At 35.5% G+C, this 18,833-nt stretch overlaps 1 protein-coding gene across 5 annotated transcripts; it reads left to right on the plus strand.

The window, feature by feature from the left end:
- Positions 1 to 338: 338 nt before the first annotated feature.
- Positions 339 to 17,614, plus strand: LOC126812519 (putative ankyrin repeat protein RF_0381). Of its 5 annotated transcripts, none has more exons than XM_056099051.1 (4): positions 352 to 442; positions 1,031 to 1,242; positions 12,484 to 12,556; positions 12,724 to 17,614. In XM_056099051.1, exons 3-4 carry the CDS (start codon positions 12,541 to 12,543, stop codon positions 14,772 to 14,774), a joined length of 2,067 nt encoding a protein of 688 aa, XP_055955026.1. In that variant the 5' UTR covers positions 352 to 442; positions 1,031 to 1,242; positions 12,484 to 12,540; the 3' UTR covers positions 14,775 to 17,614. The 5 variants fall into 5 exon arrangements, with proteins under 5 accessions (XP_050394903.1, XP_055955026.1, XP_055955024.1 ...); XM_056099049.1 differs by lacking the exons at positions 12,484 to 12,556; positions 12,724 to 17,614 and adding exons at positions 2,634 to 2,706; positions 2,874 to 5,285; XM_050538946.2 differs by lacking the exons at positions 1,031 to 1,242; positions 12,484 to 12,556; positions 12,724 to 17,614 and adding exons at positions 2,634 to 2,706; positions 2,874 to 5,285 and having other exon boundaries at positions 339 to 442.
- Positions 17,615 to 18,833: the final 1,219 nt, after the last annotated feature.

The raw sequence follows: 18,833 nt of genomic DNA on the forward strand, positions 1-18,833 counted from the left end.
CATGGATGTATTCAATATATCACGTGATTCCAAATGGCGGTGGTTGTATAATACATCTTTTATGTTCGAGATATTGTTGTAGAAATTTTAACCTAGATTTATATAGTTATTTATATCGATACAACCGATGGCATGTTGGACAACCCTTCAATATACAGGGTGGTGTTTAGTAGTGTTTATTACGTTATTATTGTCGTATACAAGTCGTCAATAATAAATCTTTTATAACATGGATGTATTCAATATATCACGTGATTCCAAATGTATAATACATCTTTTAAGCTCGCGATATTGTTGTACAAATTTGAACTTAGATTTATATAGTTATTTATACCTGCCTTTCACTACAGACATGATTATAAAGATATGATTTGAGTATATTGTACTAGTAAGTCATCTCATTCCTGTAACTAATGTTATCTGGCGACTGAATGTTGTTCTGGTAAGTTATTTAATGGTAATGTGATTATCTAAGACATGTATTAAATTTGTGTTATTATGTATGTCGAAATATTGGATATTATTTGTAGGGGTTTATAAGTTTATTTTATTAACATTGTTTCGAGTAGAATGAAATGACTCACAAATCCTTGTTTAAGGGGATATCTTAGGTATAGTGACCATCAGGCTAGTTGGTAATACTTTTGATTCACACTAAACGACACGAACAAACTTTTCGCAAATCAATAGTTGAAGCAACAAGATTGAAAGGATATTAGGTGATTCAATTTTGGCAAACCTTTGATAATGCAGTACTCTTCCCCCAGCATTACAGACAAACCTTGGATAAAGTAGTTCGCTACACCCAGCACTACAGGTGTAGCACTGTGGGTCGTCTGTTAGATATGGAGAGCGGACCAACGTTAAAAACGGGTCGCTACATCCTAATAATGACCCATGCACTCTTTTCTTACTACATAGCCTTGTGTACGTCTAATATATGTAATTGTCTTCTTTGTTTCCTTTTCATGTTGTGTATTTTCTTCTTCTTATTTAAGTAGTTAAGACTCTTATCTTCTCATTATTTAAGACGTTTGTCTTACCAGGAATCACAATTCAAAAGTTCAATTCTACATTTTGATGTCAAGCTGGATACAGTGCATAATATATTACCCTAAAGTCATTCTCTCAATCCCATTCCACTCAGACTCTGCTGATGCATGTTTAAAGAACAACAATTCTACTAATCTTGCTACACAGACAACCCTTTGATAATGTAGTTCGCTACATCCAGCACTACAGGTAAACACAATGCACAGTTTATTTTGAAATGGCAAACACGTGTAGCTTATTACGGCTAATACTTTGCTAAATTGACGTATCATCGTGTCGCCCCTGTCCGTTCATTCATATTTTATTTGTGGACATTCTACAGGTTACAATCCATTTTTATTAAAATATATATCCCTGAGATAACGATTCCTGTCGATACTGGCGTATATGGGGCCGTAACGTCTTGGATTATGGCCCTTGATTGTAAGAAAAATCACGTTTTTTTAACTTGACCTTTTGGGTTCATCAAATTATCCGGTAATGGGTGAATAATTCATGAATAGAAAGTCCTAAATATCACAATGATTTACACGATAACATGATTTTACACTATTTCGTAATGGGGAGCATTCATTTTCACTAAATTGGAACTCATCCATATTATAGTGTAATGGTTATACATTTGAACGGTATTTAAAATCAAATAATAATTGTAACATCCTATTGGTCAACAATATCGGCAGGAACCAAGATCCTTGGGTTATTACTGTTTACTCAAAATCAGTTAATAATAATGACCTCTTTTACACTATTTGCGTAATGGGGAGCAGTCATTTTCACGAAATTCGAACTATAATTATAGTGTAATGGTGATAGATTTGAACGGTTTTTAAAATCAAATAAAAATTGTAACCATGTCAACCCTATATAAGCTATGGCTTTTACCGGTATTTACAAATTGTTTTGAAGCAAAGAAGACAAGCCATATTTAGCATTCGGCGGCTTTCCTTTTCAAAGTTATCCCCCTTTATTGGAGGTCCTGTGGACGCAAAAGATGCTACAGTGTTTGAGGGATTTTTTTTCATATTTATTGTGAAACATTATCGTCATGACAGGATAAGCACTATCGATATTCAGGTTGGCGGAACTTGTCAATTTCGTCATAGGCACTCTTATCTCCCCGCATTCCACAAGATTTTTGGTCTGTGGTGATTTTCACAAGAGTTACACAAGATTTTTGAATCATATTATTTTTTTTTTTTATTTTTTTTTTGTGCAAAACTATCTGCTCAGACCACCTCATCTGAACTCATCTCCACGTGTGGTACTACAATGCACAAGAGTTTCACAATATATTTTCCAAATTTCTTCTCAGACTGGCAAATCTTTGGTCAGTTCTCTGGACCCAGTACTACAGACAAACACCATGCCCAGCTTATATTGAAATTGGAAAGACATATATCTTATTACAGCTAATTTTGTTTGTCTTCCAAATTTTATAATTTCTATTAGAACCATTCATTGCAGCATATACATTGCGGAGGCGATTACTTTATCATAATCAATTAAACTTGGCATCTTCTTGGCATAATTTTTTATTATTCCATTAATTCCACATCTAAATTTACTTATTTTTACAGCCGATGGTATGTTTTCCTGATAACTTCATACCAAAACGATCATCAAACAAATGAAATATGGCTTCCTTGAAAGGTAATCTAAAATTCAAACATATCAATGTTTTCTTTAAGAATATAATAGCTTATATTTTGTAACAATATTTTCTGTTCCGTTTATAAAATCAAGATCCAAGATATAATTATTTGTACCTGAAAATATATGGGTAGTATATTGTTTATTTCTTTCATATTACTTTATAGACTCTAAGAGAACAACAGATGAACGGATAAACAGGCCAGGCACCCACTCTCAAGATTTCTACCAACTTCAAAATATAGTGCTACTAGAAGACGACGGAGCTTCTTCAACTAAAATACCACAACGATTAGCACCCGGAAAGACCATGGTGCACATGTCAACATTTAAAGACTACCATGACCAGATTGGTAACAAGAATGTGATACTAGAAGCTTGTAGACATGGTTCAGTTGCCAAAGTTAGACATTTAATAGATCAGGGTACAGATGTCAACAGTAAGGACGTACATGGTAGAACATGTATCTTACTTTGTAGTACATCACCCATTGAACCCATTGAAAAAATAGACTTTTTACGGTCAAATGGAGGTAATATTCAAGATATCGATGATGAAAACAATGGTATATTACATTTGGCTTGTGATTTAGGGACGCTAGAAACAGTTCAGTATCTTGTAAATATAGGGTTAGATATCAACACTAAAGGTTATAAAAGTAGATCTTGTATAATGGCGTGTAGTCAGTCTAAAATACAAGCTACTGATAAAATAGAATTGTTAGGACAGATGGGTGGCAATATTCTTGATACAGATGTAAAAAATGATAATTTGTTACACTTAGCATGTCATAGTGGTTCACTAGATACAGTAAGATATCTAATTAATCAAGGCCTGGATATCAATACTAAAGGGAGATACGGAAGGACATGTATATTGTTATGTAGTCAATCTGAAACACAGGCCATTGAGAAAATAGAACTATTGATATCAAAGGGGGGTAATATATATGATACTGATGATGATAACCATGATATGCTTCACTTGGCTTGTATGTTGGGTACACTAGAGACTGTCAGATATATGATAGACCTTGGTTTAGATGTAAACGCCAAATGTAAGAACTTTAGAACACCCATATTACATTGCTGTACGTCAGTAATACAACCCATTGAGAAAATAAAAATAGTAAGTTTTAAGGGTGGTAATATTTATGAAATTGATGGTAAAAAATATGGTATATTACTCATAGCTTGTGCTAGTGGTACATTAGATACAGTAAGATATCTGCTAGATCTAGGGTTAGATATTAATACTAAGGGTGTTAAAGGTAACAGGTGTATCTTACTGTGTAGTGAGTCTAAAATACAAGCCATTGAGAAAATAGAATTTTTACGGTCAAAGGGTGGTAATGTTAATGATAGGGATGACGACAATAATGGTATGTTTCACTTGGCTTGTGCTTGTGGCACATTAGATACTGTAAGATATCTGATAGATCTTGGTTTTTATATAAACGCTAAAGGTTTGAAAGGCAGAACATGTATCTTACAGTGTAGTACTTCTAAAATACAAAGTATTGCGAAAATAGAATTATTAAGGTCAAATGGAGGTAATATTAATGATAGAGATACTGATAACAATGGTATGTTACACCTGGCTTGTATTTCGGGTACATTAGATACTGTAAAACATCTGATGGATCTAGGTTTGCGCATCAACAACAGAGGCGAGTATGGTAGAACTTGTATCATGACCTGTTCCCTATCTACAACCCAAGCTAGCGAGAAAATAGAAATTCTAAGGTTAAATGGGGGTAATGTTAATGATAGGGATGACACAAATAGTGGTATATTACACTTGGCCTGTGCTGATGGTACATTAGACACTGTAAAACATCTGATAGATCTGGGGTTGGATATAAACACTAAAGGGAGGTTCGGCAGTACGTGCATCTTGTATTGCGTTGAATCGGAAACACAGGCCATTGAAAAAATAGAATTACTAAGGTCAAAGGGAGGTAATATTCATGACAGGGATGATAATAATAGAGGTATATTACATCATGCTTGTGAAAACGGCACGTTAGACATCGTTCAATATCTAGTTAATCTAGGACTAGATATAAACAGTAAAGATGGATCAGGAAACACGCCTGTTTCATTCAGTTTTATGTCTGGTGTACAATCTCGTCAAAAACTCTTTTTTTTAATGTCCTTAGATGCCGAACTTTCATGGCTCGAGTGGTTAAAATTCGATTTTCTTACACTCTTTTAACAGCTTAATCCATACTTTATAGTTAAATAAGCCTGAATTAGGCATGAGTTAAACATTACAGATAATAAAAAAATACAATTTTAATATTCGCCAATCTTTCATTATTTTAACGGATGAAATGATATCAAACCAAATCTATCAACAGCATGTATACTTAACATACATGAGTGTGGATTCAGTTTTTGTATGAATGAGGTAAAATACATTTATACTTTACAGTAAAATATACAGTTGCTGTATGAATGTGATAATACCATTTATTGTAGTACTTACTATTCGATCTTCAAAGCTACAATTTCATATTTTTAAGTTATATTTTTGTGTATTAAAATAAAGCCTTAAAATCGATGCTGTGTTATTATTTTCGGTGTGAAACATTTTTGAATGTGGGAATTATAACTATGATCGTATAATAGTGAGTTGACAACATATTGAGCAAACAACATAGAAATAATTATGTTTTGACTGTCTTAGAAAATATGAAATTCTCGCTTTAAACATCACGTTGTTGCCTTTACTTCCGTGACTAAAATTATAAGTACAGTTCAGGGTCAGGGTTTTGTTCTGTTCTGGTTTTTTTATTCATATAAAAAACGTTAGTCATTAGTCACAAATGAATCTATAAACAATTATTAGTCAATGCCATAATATTATTACACCATACTTTACAGTGAAATATGCTGAAATGCACCAACAGAATAAGCGATTTAAGCATTTCCCCCATTTTACGGCAGTCTGCTTTTGTTAATTCCAAAGAACAATTTTGTCGATCATATTTTTTTTATTTTATACTGTAATACAACTAAAGATACATCATATAAGAGCTAACTCTGCCTGGTGCAGGTCTTTCTGTTGCCTCAGATGTTATATAAATTATTAATTAGAAATGTATTTACATGACAAGTATATAATCAACTCCCTGGACAAACGGATCGTTTTGATTGAAACACGATCGCTATTTTATAATTTCATTAAAAAATGGATAATTGGGAGATTTTTTCTGATGATGGTCATAATTTTGCTCAGAATGAAGTAATTTGATTGAAATGTTCACCATATTCTATTTTCATTATCTATTTTTGAACTATTATTATAAGAACGGGAATCATTTTATCTAAATCATACATAATGCATCTTTTATATCTTATTTGCTGATGTTTTACTAGACCGGTGGAATGAGAGGAATGTTTTACTAGACCGGTGGAATGGGATGTATGTTTTACTAGACCGGTGGAATGGGATGTATGTTTTACTAGACCGGTGGAATGGGATGTATGTTTTACTAGACCGGTGGAATGAGGGGTATGTTTTACTAGACCGGTGAAATGTTTTACTAGACCGGTGGAATGGGATGTATGTTTTACTAGACCGGTGGAATGATATGTATGTTTTACTAGACCGGTGAAATGTTTTACTAGACCGGTGGAATGAGGGGTATGTTTTACTAGACCGGAGGAATGAGAGGAATGTTTTACTAGACCGGTGAAATGGGATGTATGTTTTACTAGACCGGTGGAATGGGGGGTGTATGTTTTACTAGACCGGTGGAATGAGATGTATGTCTTACTAGACCGGTGGAATGGGATGTATGTCTTACTAGACCGGTGGAATGAGATGTATGTCTTACTAGACCGGTGGAATGAGATGTATGTTTTACTAGACCGGTGAAATGTTTTACTAGACCGGTGGAATGGGATGTATGTTTTACTAGACCGGTGGAATGGGATGTATGTTTTACTAGACCGGTGGAATGGGATGTATGTTTTACTAGACCGGTGGAATGATATGTATGTTTTACTAGACCGGTGGAATGGGATGTATGTGTTTTACTAGACCGGTGGAATGAGGGGTATGTTTTACTAGACCAGTGGAATGATATGTATGTTTTACTACTAGACCGGTGAAATGTTTTACTAGACCGGTGGAATGATATGTATGTTTTACTAGACCGGTAGAATAAGATGTATGTTTTACTAGACCGGTGGAATGAAAGGTATGTTTTACTAGACCGGTGGAATGAAAGGTATGTTTTACTAGATCAGTGGAATGATATGTATGTTTTACTACTAGACCGCTGAAATGTTTTACTAGACCGGTGGAATGATATGTATGTTTTACTAGACCGGTGGAATAAGATTTATGTTTTACTAGACCGGTGGAATGAAAGGTATGTTTTACTAGACCGGTGGAATGAAAGGTATGTTTTACTAGACCGGTGGAATGAGGGGTATGTTTACTAGACCGGTGGAATGAAAGGTATGTTTTACTAGACCGGTAGAATAAGAGGTATGTTTTACTAGACAGTTGGAAATGGATATAAGAGTAGACCGTAGTGCAAAATTTCCCTCACAGCACACTGTATGACGTATGCCCATTGTCATTAGCCCAGTCGAAACAGAACAGTGGGACGTTAAACCCCATTTCATTTCACATGTTATCTTAAGTAATATAAAGCTGATAAATACAACGTGTGTACATCACTTAAACATACGTATAACTATTCCAAACAATGTGGACACAGATAATTTATATGTTTCAAACTTATAAATAGAAGATTTGATCTCGATTACCATGAACATTTCGATTGGGTACTGACCCAGCTAGGGAGCCTATCAGATTCCTCGATCATCGTGAATACCGTGTCTTACGCTGCCGAACTGTGATAATCAAGTTGCAAAGTTCAAGGTTAGTTTAATGTCAAGGTGGAGGTTGCCATGTTTGATTTGAGTGTGTTGTGTCATAACTTCTGATTGGACGCTACTGTCTGTGATAAAGGGAGATAACGTAGCTATAAGTTCGGGAGTTGCAAAGCAATCTAGCAACGTCAAGGTGTTGTAAAACTCGCAGTCGCTGCTCCAGGAACATGTCGTTAAAGTAACGATCGCGCATATCGGATCGTAACTTCCCGAATTATGGCCCGGGAGTGTACGAAAAAATCGCCTTTTTAGCTCTAGAGGTCACAACTATTTTCCGATCTATCAAAAACGTTCGAATACATCACAGTTACACCATAATGTTAGTTGACCGAAACTGCCGGACAAAATGGACAAAAGTATGTAATACCATTTTTTAAAAAGCAGTTGAAATTTACCACGACAGACAAACTGAGAAACAAAATAACCGCCCCTCGTATTCAAATAGCGTAAAAATATGGTATATCAATGTTGTGGACCCTTTAGCGGTCACAAATTTTTTTTTTGATGAAACTTGGGGGGTTGGATGGCTGTACCATAAAGTCTGTCATTGAGTCGACTGGCGTGGTTTCGAATCCCCGGTTGTACGTGGCAAGGAGTAGGGTCGCCTGTTCAACCTCGTGGGTTTTCTCCGGGTCCTCAGGTTTCCCCCCACTGCTAAAGACCCCTACGCGCAAGCGAATTATGTTAATAAAATTAAACCATATGTTAGTCCCGAAATGACCTAGTTTGTGTCGAGTGGACGTTAAACCCCATTTCTCTCTCTCTCTCTCTCTCTTTGATGAAACTTGAAATGTTGGTTCCTTTCGATATTCACGCATATCGGATAGTAACTTCCTGAATTATGACCCCTGATTGTACGAAAAATCGCGTTTTTAGCTTGAGGTCCCTCTAGATGTCACACTTATTATCGGATTTAAAAAAAACCCGTTCAAATATATCACTGTTACACCGTAATTTTGGATGAGTTCGAATTACGTGAAAATCAGACCAAAAGGCTGCCCCTTCGTACACAATTACCGTAAAAATATGGTAGGTCAATGTTGTGACCCTCTTGGGGTCACAATTTTCTTCTGATTTGGATGAAACTTGAAATGTAAGTTTATAACCCAAACATCTTGGTTCCTGTCGATATTCGCGCATATCGGATCGTAACGTCCTGAATTATGGCCCTTGATTGAACAAAAAATCACGATTTTAGCTTGTGGTCCCTGTAGAGGTCAAAATGTTTATCTGATTTAAAAAAGAGGTGTGAATATGTCACCATTACACACTAAAATCTTGGATCCTTTTGATAATCACGAATACCCGAACTAAACTTCCTGGATTATGGAGCCTGATTGTTCGAAAAATGGCATTTTTAGCTTGCTGATTCTCTAGAGGTCACATTTTTTTTACAATTTTAAAAACCGTTTAAATATTTCACCATTCCATCATAACAAAGGTTGAATACGAATTTCGGGAAAATCGAAATGACACTGTCCAACAAAATGGCCGCTCTTTGTACGCAAATTGTGTAAAAGTATGCAATACGTGTTCGACCCACTAGAGGTCACAATTTTTATCCGATTCTGATGAAAATGAAAAAAAAAAATATTTATATCCCAAAGATCTCAGTCCCTTTTGATATGTACAAAAAATCCTGTTTGTTTTTAGCTTGTTCTCTATCCATCTCTTGCAAAATGTGGGCGTATCCTGCCTGGCAGCCGCTGGCTTTGTAAAATCAGGGGCCATAATCCACGAAGTTATGGTCCGATATGCACGAATATCGAAAGGAACCGAGATTTTTGGGTTATAAACATAAATTTCAAGTTTCATTTAAAATTTCATTAAAGATCACAACCTTGGTATTATATACTTTTAATATATAATTCATATAGCGTGGTTTCGATTATCCAACCCATTGAACGTGACAAGGAGTAGGGTCGCCTGTCCAGGTTTTCACTGGATCCTCCCACAAGCGTATTATTGAATTAAAATTTAACAGTAAGTTATTCCCGAAATGACTGAGTTTGTGTTGAGTGGACGTTAAACCCCATTTCTCTCTCTATTACAATATGCACCTTTATGATCTGTGAACACCCAATCTCTTGTAATATGATCTGTTAACGGGGATTCTAACGACCTAAACATATACTTGTCGATACAACTGATGGCATGTTGGGCAACCCTTCAATGTACAGTGTGGTGTCTAGTAGTTTTTATTATGTTATTATTGTCATACAACGGTCGTCAATAATACATCTTTTATAACATGGATGTATTCAATATATCACGTGATTCCAAATGGCGGTGGTTGTATAATACATCCTTTATGTTCGAGATATTGTTGTAGAAATTTTAACCTAGATTTATATAGTTATTTATATCGATACAACCGATTGCATGTTGGACAACCCTTCAATATACAGGGTGTTGTTTAGTAGTTTTTATTACTTTATTATTGTCGTATACAAGTTGTCAATAATAAATCTTTTATAACATGGATGTATTCAATATATCACGTGATTCCAAATGTATAATACATCCTTTATGCTCGCGATATTGTTGTACAAATTTGAACTTAGATTTACATAGTTATTTATACCTGCCTTTCACTACAGACATGGTTATAAAGATATGATTTGAGTATGTTGTAATGGTAAGTTCATCTCATTCCTGTAACTAATGTTATCTGGCGACTGAATGTTGTACTGGTACGTTATTTTATGGTAATGTGATTATCTAAGACATGTATTAAATTTGTGTTATTATGTATGTCGAAATATTGGATATTATTTGTAGGGGTTTATAAGTTTATTTTATTGTTTCAAGTATAATGAAATGACTCACAAATCCTTGTTTAAGGGGATATCTTAGGTATAGTGACCATCAGGCTAGTTGGTAATACTTTTGATTCACACTAAACGACACGAACAAACTTTTCGCAAATCAATAGTTGAAGCAACAAGATTGAAAGGATATTAGGTGATTCAATTTTGGCAAACCTTTGATAATGCAGTACTCTTCCCCCAGCATTACAGACAAACCTTGGATAAAGTAGTTCGCTACACCCAGCACTACAGGTGTAGCACCGTGGGTCGTCTGTTAGATATGGAGAGCGGACCAACGTTAAAATCGGGTCGCTACATCCTAATAATGACCTATGCACTCTTTTCTTACTACATAGCCTTGTGTACGTCTAATATATGTAATTGTCTTCTTTGTTTCCTTTTCATGTTGTGTATTTTCTTCTTCTTATCTAAGTAGTTAAGACTCTTATCTTCTCATTATTTAAGACGTTTGTCTTACCAGGAATAACAATTCAAAAGTTTAATTCTACATTTTGATGTCAAGCTGGATACAGTGCATAATATATTACCCTAAAGTCATTCTCTCAATCCCATTCCACTCAGACTCTGCTGATGCATGTTTAAAGAACAACAATTCTACTAATCTTGCTACACAGACAACCCTTTGATAATGTAGTTCGCTACATACAGCACCACAGGCAAACACAATGCACAGTTTATTTTGAAATGGCAAACACGTGTAGCTTATTACGGCTAATACTTTGCTAAATTGACGTATCATCGTGTCGCCCCTGTCCGTTCATTCATATTTTATTTGTGGACATTCTACAGGTTACAATCCATTTTTATTAAAATATATATCCCTGAGATAACGATTCCTGTCGATACTGGCGTATATGGGGCCGTAATGTCTTGGATTATGGCCCTTGATTGTAAGAAAAATCACGTTTTTTTAACTTGACCTTTTGGGTTCATCAAATTATCCGGTAATGGGTGAATAATTCATGAATAGAAAGTCCTAAATATCACAATGATTTACACGATAACATGATTTTACACTATTTCGTAATGGGGAGCATTCATTTTCACTAAATTGGAACTCATCCATATTATAGTGTAATGGTTATACATTTGAACGGTTTTTAAAATCAAATAATAATTGTAACATCCTATTGGTCAACAATATCGGCAGGAACCAAGATCCTTGGGTTATTACTGTTTACTCAAAATCAGTTAATAATAATGACCTCTTTTACACTATTTGCGTAATGGGGAGCAGTCATTTTCACGAAATTCGAACTATAATTATAGTGTAATGGTGATAGATTTGAACGGTTTTTAAAATCAAATAAAAATTGTAACCATGTCAACCCTATATAAGCTATGGCTTTTACCGGTATTTACAAATTGTTTTGAAGCAAAGAAGACAAGCCATATTTAGCATTCGGCGGCTTTCCTTTTCAAAGTTATCCCCCTTTATTGGAGGTCCTGTGGACGCAAAAGATGCTACAGTGTTTGAAGGATTTTTTTTCATATTTATTGTGAAACATTATCGTCATGACAGGATAAGCACTATCGATATTCAGGTTGGCGAAACTTGTCAATTTCGTCATAGGCACTCTTATCTCCCCGCATTCCACAAGATTTTTGGTCTGTGGTGATTTTCACAAGAGTTTTGAATCATATTATTTTTTTTTTTTTTTTTTTTGGCAAAACTATCTGCTCAGACCACCTCATCTGAACTCATCTCCACGTGTGGTACTACAATGCACAAGAGTTTCACAATATATTTTCCAAATTTCTTCTCAGACTGGCAAATTTTTGGTCAGTTCTCTGGACCCAGTACTACAGACAAACACCATGCCCAGCTTATATTGAAATTGGAAAGACATATATCTTATTACAGCTAATTTTGTTTGTCTTCCAAATTTTATAATTTCTATTAGAACCATTCATTGCAGCATATACATTGCGGAGGCGATTACTTTATCATAATCAATTAAACTTGGCATCTTCTTGGCATAATTTTTTATTATTCCATTAATTCCACATCTAAATTTACTTATTTTTACAGCCGATGGTATGTTTTCCTGATAGCTTCATACCAAAACGATCATCAAACAAATGAAATATGGCTTCCTTGAAAGGTAATCTAAAATTCAAACATATCAATGTTTTCTTTAAGAATATAATAGCTTATATTTTGTAACAATATTTTCTGTTCCGTTAATAAAATCAAGATCCAAGATATAATTATTTGTACCTGAAAATATATGGGTAGTATATTGTTTATTTCTTTCATATTACTTTATAGACTCTAAGAGAACAACAGATGAACGGATAAACAGGCCAGGCACCCACTCTCAAGATTTCTACCAACTTCAAAATATAGTGCTACTAGAAGACGACGGAGCTTCTTCAACTAAAATACCACAAAGATTAGCACCCGGAAAGACCATGGTGCACATGTCAACATTTAAAGACTACCATGACCAGATTGGTAACAAGAATGTGATACTAGAAGCTTGTAGACATGGTTCAGTTGCCAAAGTTAGACATTTAATAGATCAGGGTACAGATGTCAACAGTAAGGACGTACATGGTAGAACATGTATCTTACTTTGTAGTACATCACCCATTGAACCCATTGAAAAAATAGACTTTTTACGGTCAAATGGAGGTAATATTCAAGATATCGATGATGAAAACAATGGTATATTACATTTGGCTTGTGATTTAGGGACGCTAGAAACAGTTGAGTATCTTGTAAATATAGGGTTAGATATCAACACTAAAGGTTATAAAAGTAGATCTTGTATAATGGCGTGTAGTCAGTCTAAAATACAAGCTACTGATAAAATAGAATTGTTAAGACAGATGGGTGGCAATATTCTTGATACAGATGTAAACAATGATAATTTGTTACACTTAGCATGTCATAGTGGTTCACTAGATACAGTAAGATATCTAATTAATCAAGGCCTGGATATCAATACTAAAGGGAGATACGGAAGGACATGTATATTGTTATGTAGTCAATCTGAAACACAGGCCATTGAGAAAATAGAACTATTGATATCAAAGGGAGGTAATATATATGATACTGATGATGATAACCATGATATGCTTCACTTGGCTTGTATGTTGGGTACACTAGAGACTGTCAGATATATGATAGACCTTGGTTTAGATGTAAACGCCAAATGTAAGAACTTTAGAACACCCATATTACATTGCGGTACGTCAGTAATACAACCCATTGAGAAAATAAAAATAGTACGTTTTAAGGGTGGTAATATTTATGAAATTGACGGTAAAAAATATGGTATATTACTCATAGCTTGTGCTAGTGGTACATTAGATACTGTAAGATATCTGATAGATCTAGGGTTGGATATTAACACTAAAGGTTTCAATTTTAGAAGGTGTATAATACTGTGTATTCAATCTGAAATACAAGCCACCGAGAAATTAAATTTATTTATGTTAAAATGGGCTAATATATATAACACTAAATTTCACTATGATGGTATATTACACGTGGCTTGTACTGATGGTACATTAGATACAGTTAGACATCTGATAGATCTAGGGTTGGATATAAACACTAAAGCTTTAAAAGGTAGAACATGTATCTTACAGTGTAGTACTTCTAAAACCCAACCTATTGAGAAAATAGAATTATTAAGGTCAAAGGGAGGTAATATTAATGATCGAGATACTGATAACAATGGTATGTTACACCTGGCTTGTATTTCGGGTACATTAGATACTGTAAAACATCTGATGGATCTAGGGTTGCGCATCAACAACAGAGGCGAGTATGGTAGAACTTGTATCTTGACCTGTTCCCAATCTACAACCCAAGCTAGCGAGAAAATAGAGTTATTAAGGTTAAATGGGGGTAATATCAATGACACTGATGATGATAACCATGGTATATTACACCTTGCTTGTGGCGTTGGTACATTAGGTACTGTTAAATATCTGATAGATCTTGGGTTGGATATCAATACTAAAGGGAGGTTCGGCAGTACGTGCATCTTGTATTGCTGTGAATCGGAAACACAAGCCATTGAAAAAATAGACTTTTTAAGGTCAAAGGGGGGTAATATTCATGACCGGGATGATAGTAGCAGTGGTATATTACACCTTGCTTGTGTAAACGGCACGTTAGACATCGTTCAATACCTAGTTAATCTAGGACTAGATATAAACAGTAAAGATGGATCAGGAAACACGCCTGTTTCATTCAGTTTTATGTCTGGTGTACAATCTCGTCAAAAACTCTTTTTTTTAATGTCCTTAGATGCCGAACTTTCATGGCTCGAGTGGTTAAAATTCGAATTTCTTACAGTATTTTAACAGCTTAATCCATACTTTATAGCCTGAATTAGGCATGAATTAAACATTACAGATAAAAAAAAATACAATTTTAATATTCGCCAATCTTTCATTATTTTAACGGATCAAATGATATCAAACCAAAGCTATAAACACCTGAGTATGGATTTATTACATACAGTGTCTGTATGAATGAGGTAAAATACATTCATACTTTACAGTAAAATATACAGTTTCTGTATGAATGAGATAATGCCATTTATTGTAGTACTTACTATTCGATCTTCACGTTGCCTTCACTTCCGTGACTAAAATTATAACTACAGTTCAGCGTCAGGGTTTTGTTCTGTTCTGTTTTTTTATTCATATAAAAAACGTTAATCATTAGTCACAAATGAATCTATAAACAATTATTAGTCAATGCCATAATATTATTACACCATACTTTACAGTGAAATATGCTGAAATGCACCAACAGAATAAGCGATTTAAGCATTTCCCCCATTTTACGGCAGTCGGCTTTTGTTAATTCCAAAGAAAAATTTTGTCGATCATATTTTTTTATTTTATACTGTAATACAACTAAAGATACATCATATAAGAGCTAACTCTGCCTGGTGCAGGTCTTTCTGTTGCCTCAGATTTTATATAAATTATTAATTAGAAATTTATTTACATGACAAGTATATAATCATATCGTCTGCTACTATCTTACGAGTTCAACAGTAAGGACGTCGTCTTGTGCTGGCTTCCCAGTCACGTTGATATAAGGGGAATGATCAAGCAGATTTTGCTGCCAAAGCTGCTTTAGATCTCCCCCAATCACCCTTTTTAATACCATATAAAGATTTTAAATCATGTATAAATCATTTTATTTATGACCGCTGGCAACGGTCTTGGGATCTTGCAGGCACAAATAAACTTCATCATATCAAGCCTCTCTAAGGAGACTGGCCAAGCTCCTATAGAACTAACAGGAGGGATGAAGTTGTTTTGTGTCGCTCTCGCATTGGTCATACTTTTTTAACTCACATTTTCATCTTGAAGCGAGAGCCTCAACCAGAATGTGAACACTGTCATGTTTCTTTGACGGTGAAGCACATTTTGATTGAGTGCAAGTATCTTGGAAATATTAGATCAAAATATTACCGTTGTCAGACATTACAACATTTATTTGCTCAACCGTAGCTATATTGTAAGATCCTAAATTTTTTAAAAGAGACAAAATTTTATTTTAAGTTTTAATTGTATATATGTAACCCGTCTTCTTTCATTTTAATTGTTTATATTCATAAAGTATTTGATATTGGATTGTTTTGATTGAAACACGATCGCTATTTAATAATTTCATTACAAAATGGATAATTGGGAGATTTTTTCTGATCATGGTCATAATTTCGCTCAGAATGAAGTAATTTGATTGAAATGTTCACTATATTCTATTTTCATTATCTATTTTTGAACTATTATTATAAGAACGGGAATCATTTTATCTAAATCATACATAATGCATCTTTTATATCTTATTTGCTGATGTTTTACTAGACCGGTGGAATGAAAGGTATGTTTTACTAGACCGGTGGAATGGGATGTATGTTTGACTAGACCGGTGGAATGATATGTATGTTTTACTAGACCGGTGGAATGGGATGGTTGTTTTACTAGACCGGTGGAATGATATGTATGTTTTACTAGACCGGTGAAATGTTTTACTAGACCGGTGGAATGGGAGGTATGTTTTACTAGACCTGTGGAATGAGAGGAATGTTTTACTAGACCGGTGGAATGAGGGGTATGTTTTACTAGACCGGTGGAATGAAAGGTATGTTTTACTAGACCGGTGGAATGAGGGGTATGTTTTACTGACCGGTGGAATGAGGGGTATGTTTTACTAGTCCGGTGGAATGAAAGGTATGTTTTACTAGACCTGTGGAATGAGAGGAATGTTTTACTAGACCGGTGGAATGAGGGGTATGTTTTACTAGACCTGTGGAATGAGGGGTATGTTTTACTAGACCGGTGGAATGAGAGGTATGTTTTACTAGACCGGTGGAATGGGATGTATGTTTTACTAGACCGGTGGAATGAGGGGTATGTTTTACTAGACCGGTGGAATGAGGGGTATGTTTTACTAGACCGGTGGAATGGGATGTATGTTTTACAAGACCAAAAGATCCCTTGGCAGTTGGAATTCGATATAAGAGTAGGCGATAGTGCCGCTGCCCGGGCAAAATTTCCCTCATAGCACACTGTATGGCGTATGCCCGTCTTCATTAGCCCAGGTTAGGAGCAGAACAGTAGGACGTTAAACCCCATTTCATTTCATTTTTACTAGACCGGTGGAATGGGATGTATGTTTTACTAGACCGGTGGAATGGGATGTATGTTTTACTAGATCGGTGGAATGGGATGTATGTTTTACTAGACCGGTGGAATGGGATGTATGTTTTACTAGACCGGTGAAATGGGATGTATGTTTTACTAGGCCTGTGAAATGGGATGTATGGTTTACTAGACCGGTGAAATGGGATGTATGTTTTACTAGACCGGTGAAATGAGAGGTATGTTTTACTAAACCGGTGAAATCTTTTACTAGACCGGTGAAATGAGAGGTATGTTTTACTGACCGGTGGAATGAAAGGTATGTTTACTAGACCGGTGGAATGATATGTATGTTTTACTAGACCGGTGGAATGATATGTATGTTTTACTAGACCGGTGAAATGTTTTACTAGACCGGTGGAAAGAGAGGTATGTTTTACTAAACCGGTGGAATAGGATGTATGTTTTACTAGACCGGCGGAATGAGAGATCTGTTTTTGTCGGGTTTATACTGTAATAAAACAAATGTTATTAATCTTCATTGCTATTGTTTTCTTGACTGGAGGTACAGTGCTTGGATCCATTAATTCAATTATACAATAATAACACTTTGTCAGAACTACATGTTGTCTTGGGAGGCTAAGCGTTTAAGACGCTGGTTCGCTAGCTTGAAGGTCCCGTGTTCTATTCCTGCATTGACCGAGTACGTTCATCGGATTTTTCCGGCGTGGTTTTCCGTCAGTGGTGCAGGACGGCGGACCTGACAAGGAAAGCTATCTAGGCGTTCGGATGAACTAAAACCCTAGGACCCGTGTATACATTGGCGTGCACGTAAAAGGTCCCTTGGCAGTTGGAAATGGGTATAAGAGTAGGCTGCCCGGGCAAAATTTCCCTCACATCACACGGTATAACGGATGCCCATTGTTATTAGCCCAGTCGAAACAGAACAGTAGGACGCTAAATCCCATTTCATTTCATGTTATCTTAAATAATATAAAGCTGATAAATACAATGTGTGCACATGACTTATACATACGTATAACTATCCCTAACAATGTGGACACAGATAATTTATATGTTTCAAACTTATAAATAGAAGGTTTGATCTCGATTTAACGCCGTACATCTTATCAAGCCATTCTCGTAAAACCCTGAATATTTCGATTGGGTACTGACCCAGCTATGGGCATATCAGATTCCTCCATCATCGTGAATACCATGTCTTTTGCTGTCGAACTATGATAATCGAGTTGCAAAGTTCAAGGTTCGTTCAATGTCAAGGTGGAGGCGGCCATGTTTGACTTCTGATTGGACGCTACTGTTCACGTGTCTTTGATAAAGGGAGATAACGTAGCTATAAGTTCGGGAGTTGCAAAGCAATCTAGCAACACAAAGTGTTGTAAAACTCGCAGTCGTTGCTCCAGGAGCATGTCAGTAACGATCGCGCATATCGGGTCGTAACTCCCCGAATTATGGACCGTGAGTGTACGAAAAATCGCGTTTTTAGCTCTAGAGGTCACAATTATTTTCCGATCTAAGAAAACGTTCGAATATCACAGTTACACCATAATGTTGGTTGACCGAAACTGCCGGACAAAATGGACGCTCCTTGTACATAAATAGTGTAAGAGTATGTAATACCATTTTAAAAAAAGCAGTTGAAAGTTACCACGACATACCAAATGCAATATATTGTCTGCAAGCCGACGATGGGGCTTGGCCACCATTTTACAACCGGGAAGATTAAGCCTACGGCGA

Source organism: Patella vulgata, chromosome 2 (genome assembly GCF_932274485.2).
Source record: "Patella vulgata chromosome 2, xgPatVulg1.2, whole genome shotgun sequence".
Lineage (NCBI taxonomy): Eukaryota > Metazoa > Mollusca > Gastropoda > Patellidae > Patella > Patella vulgata.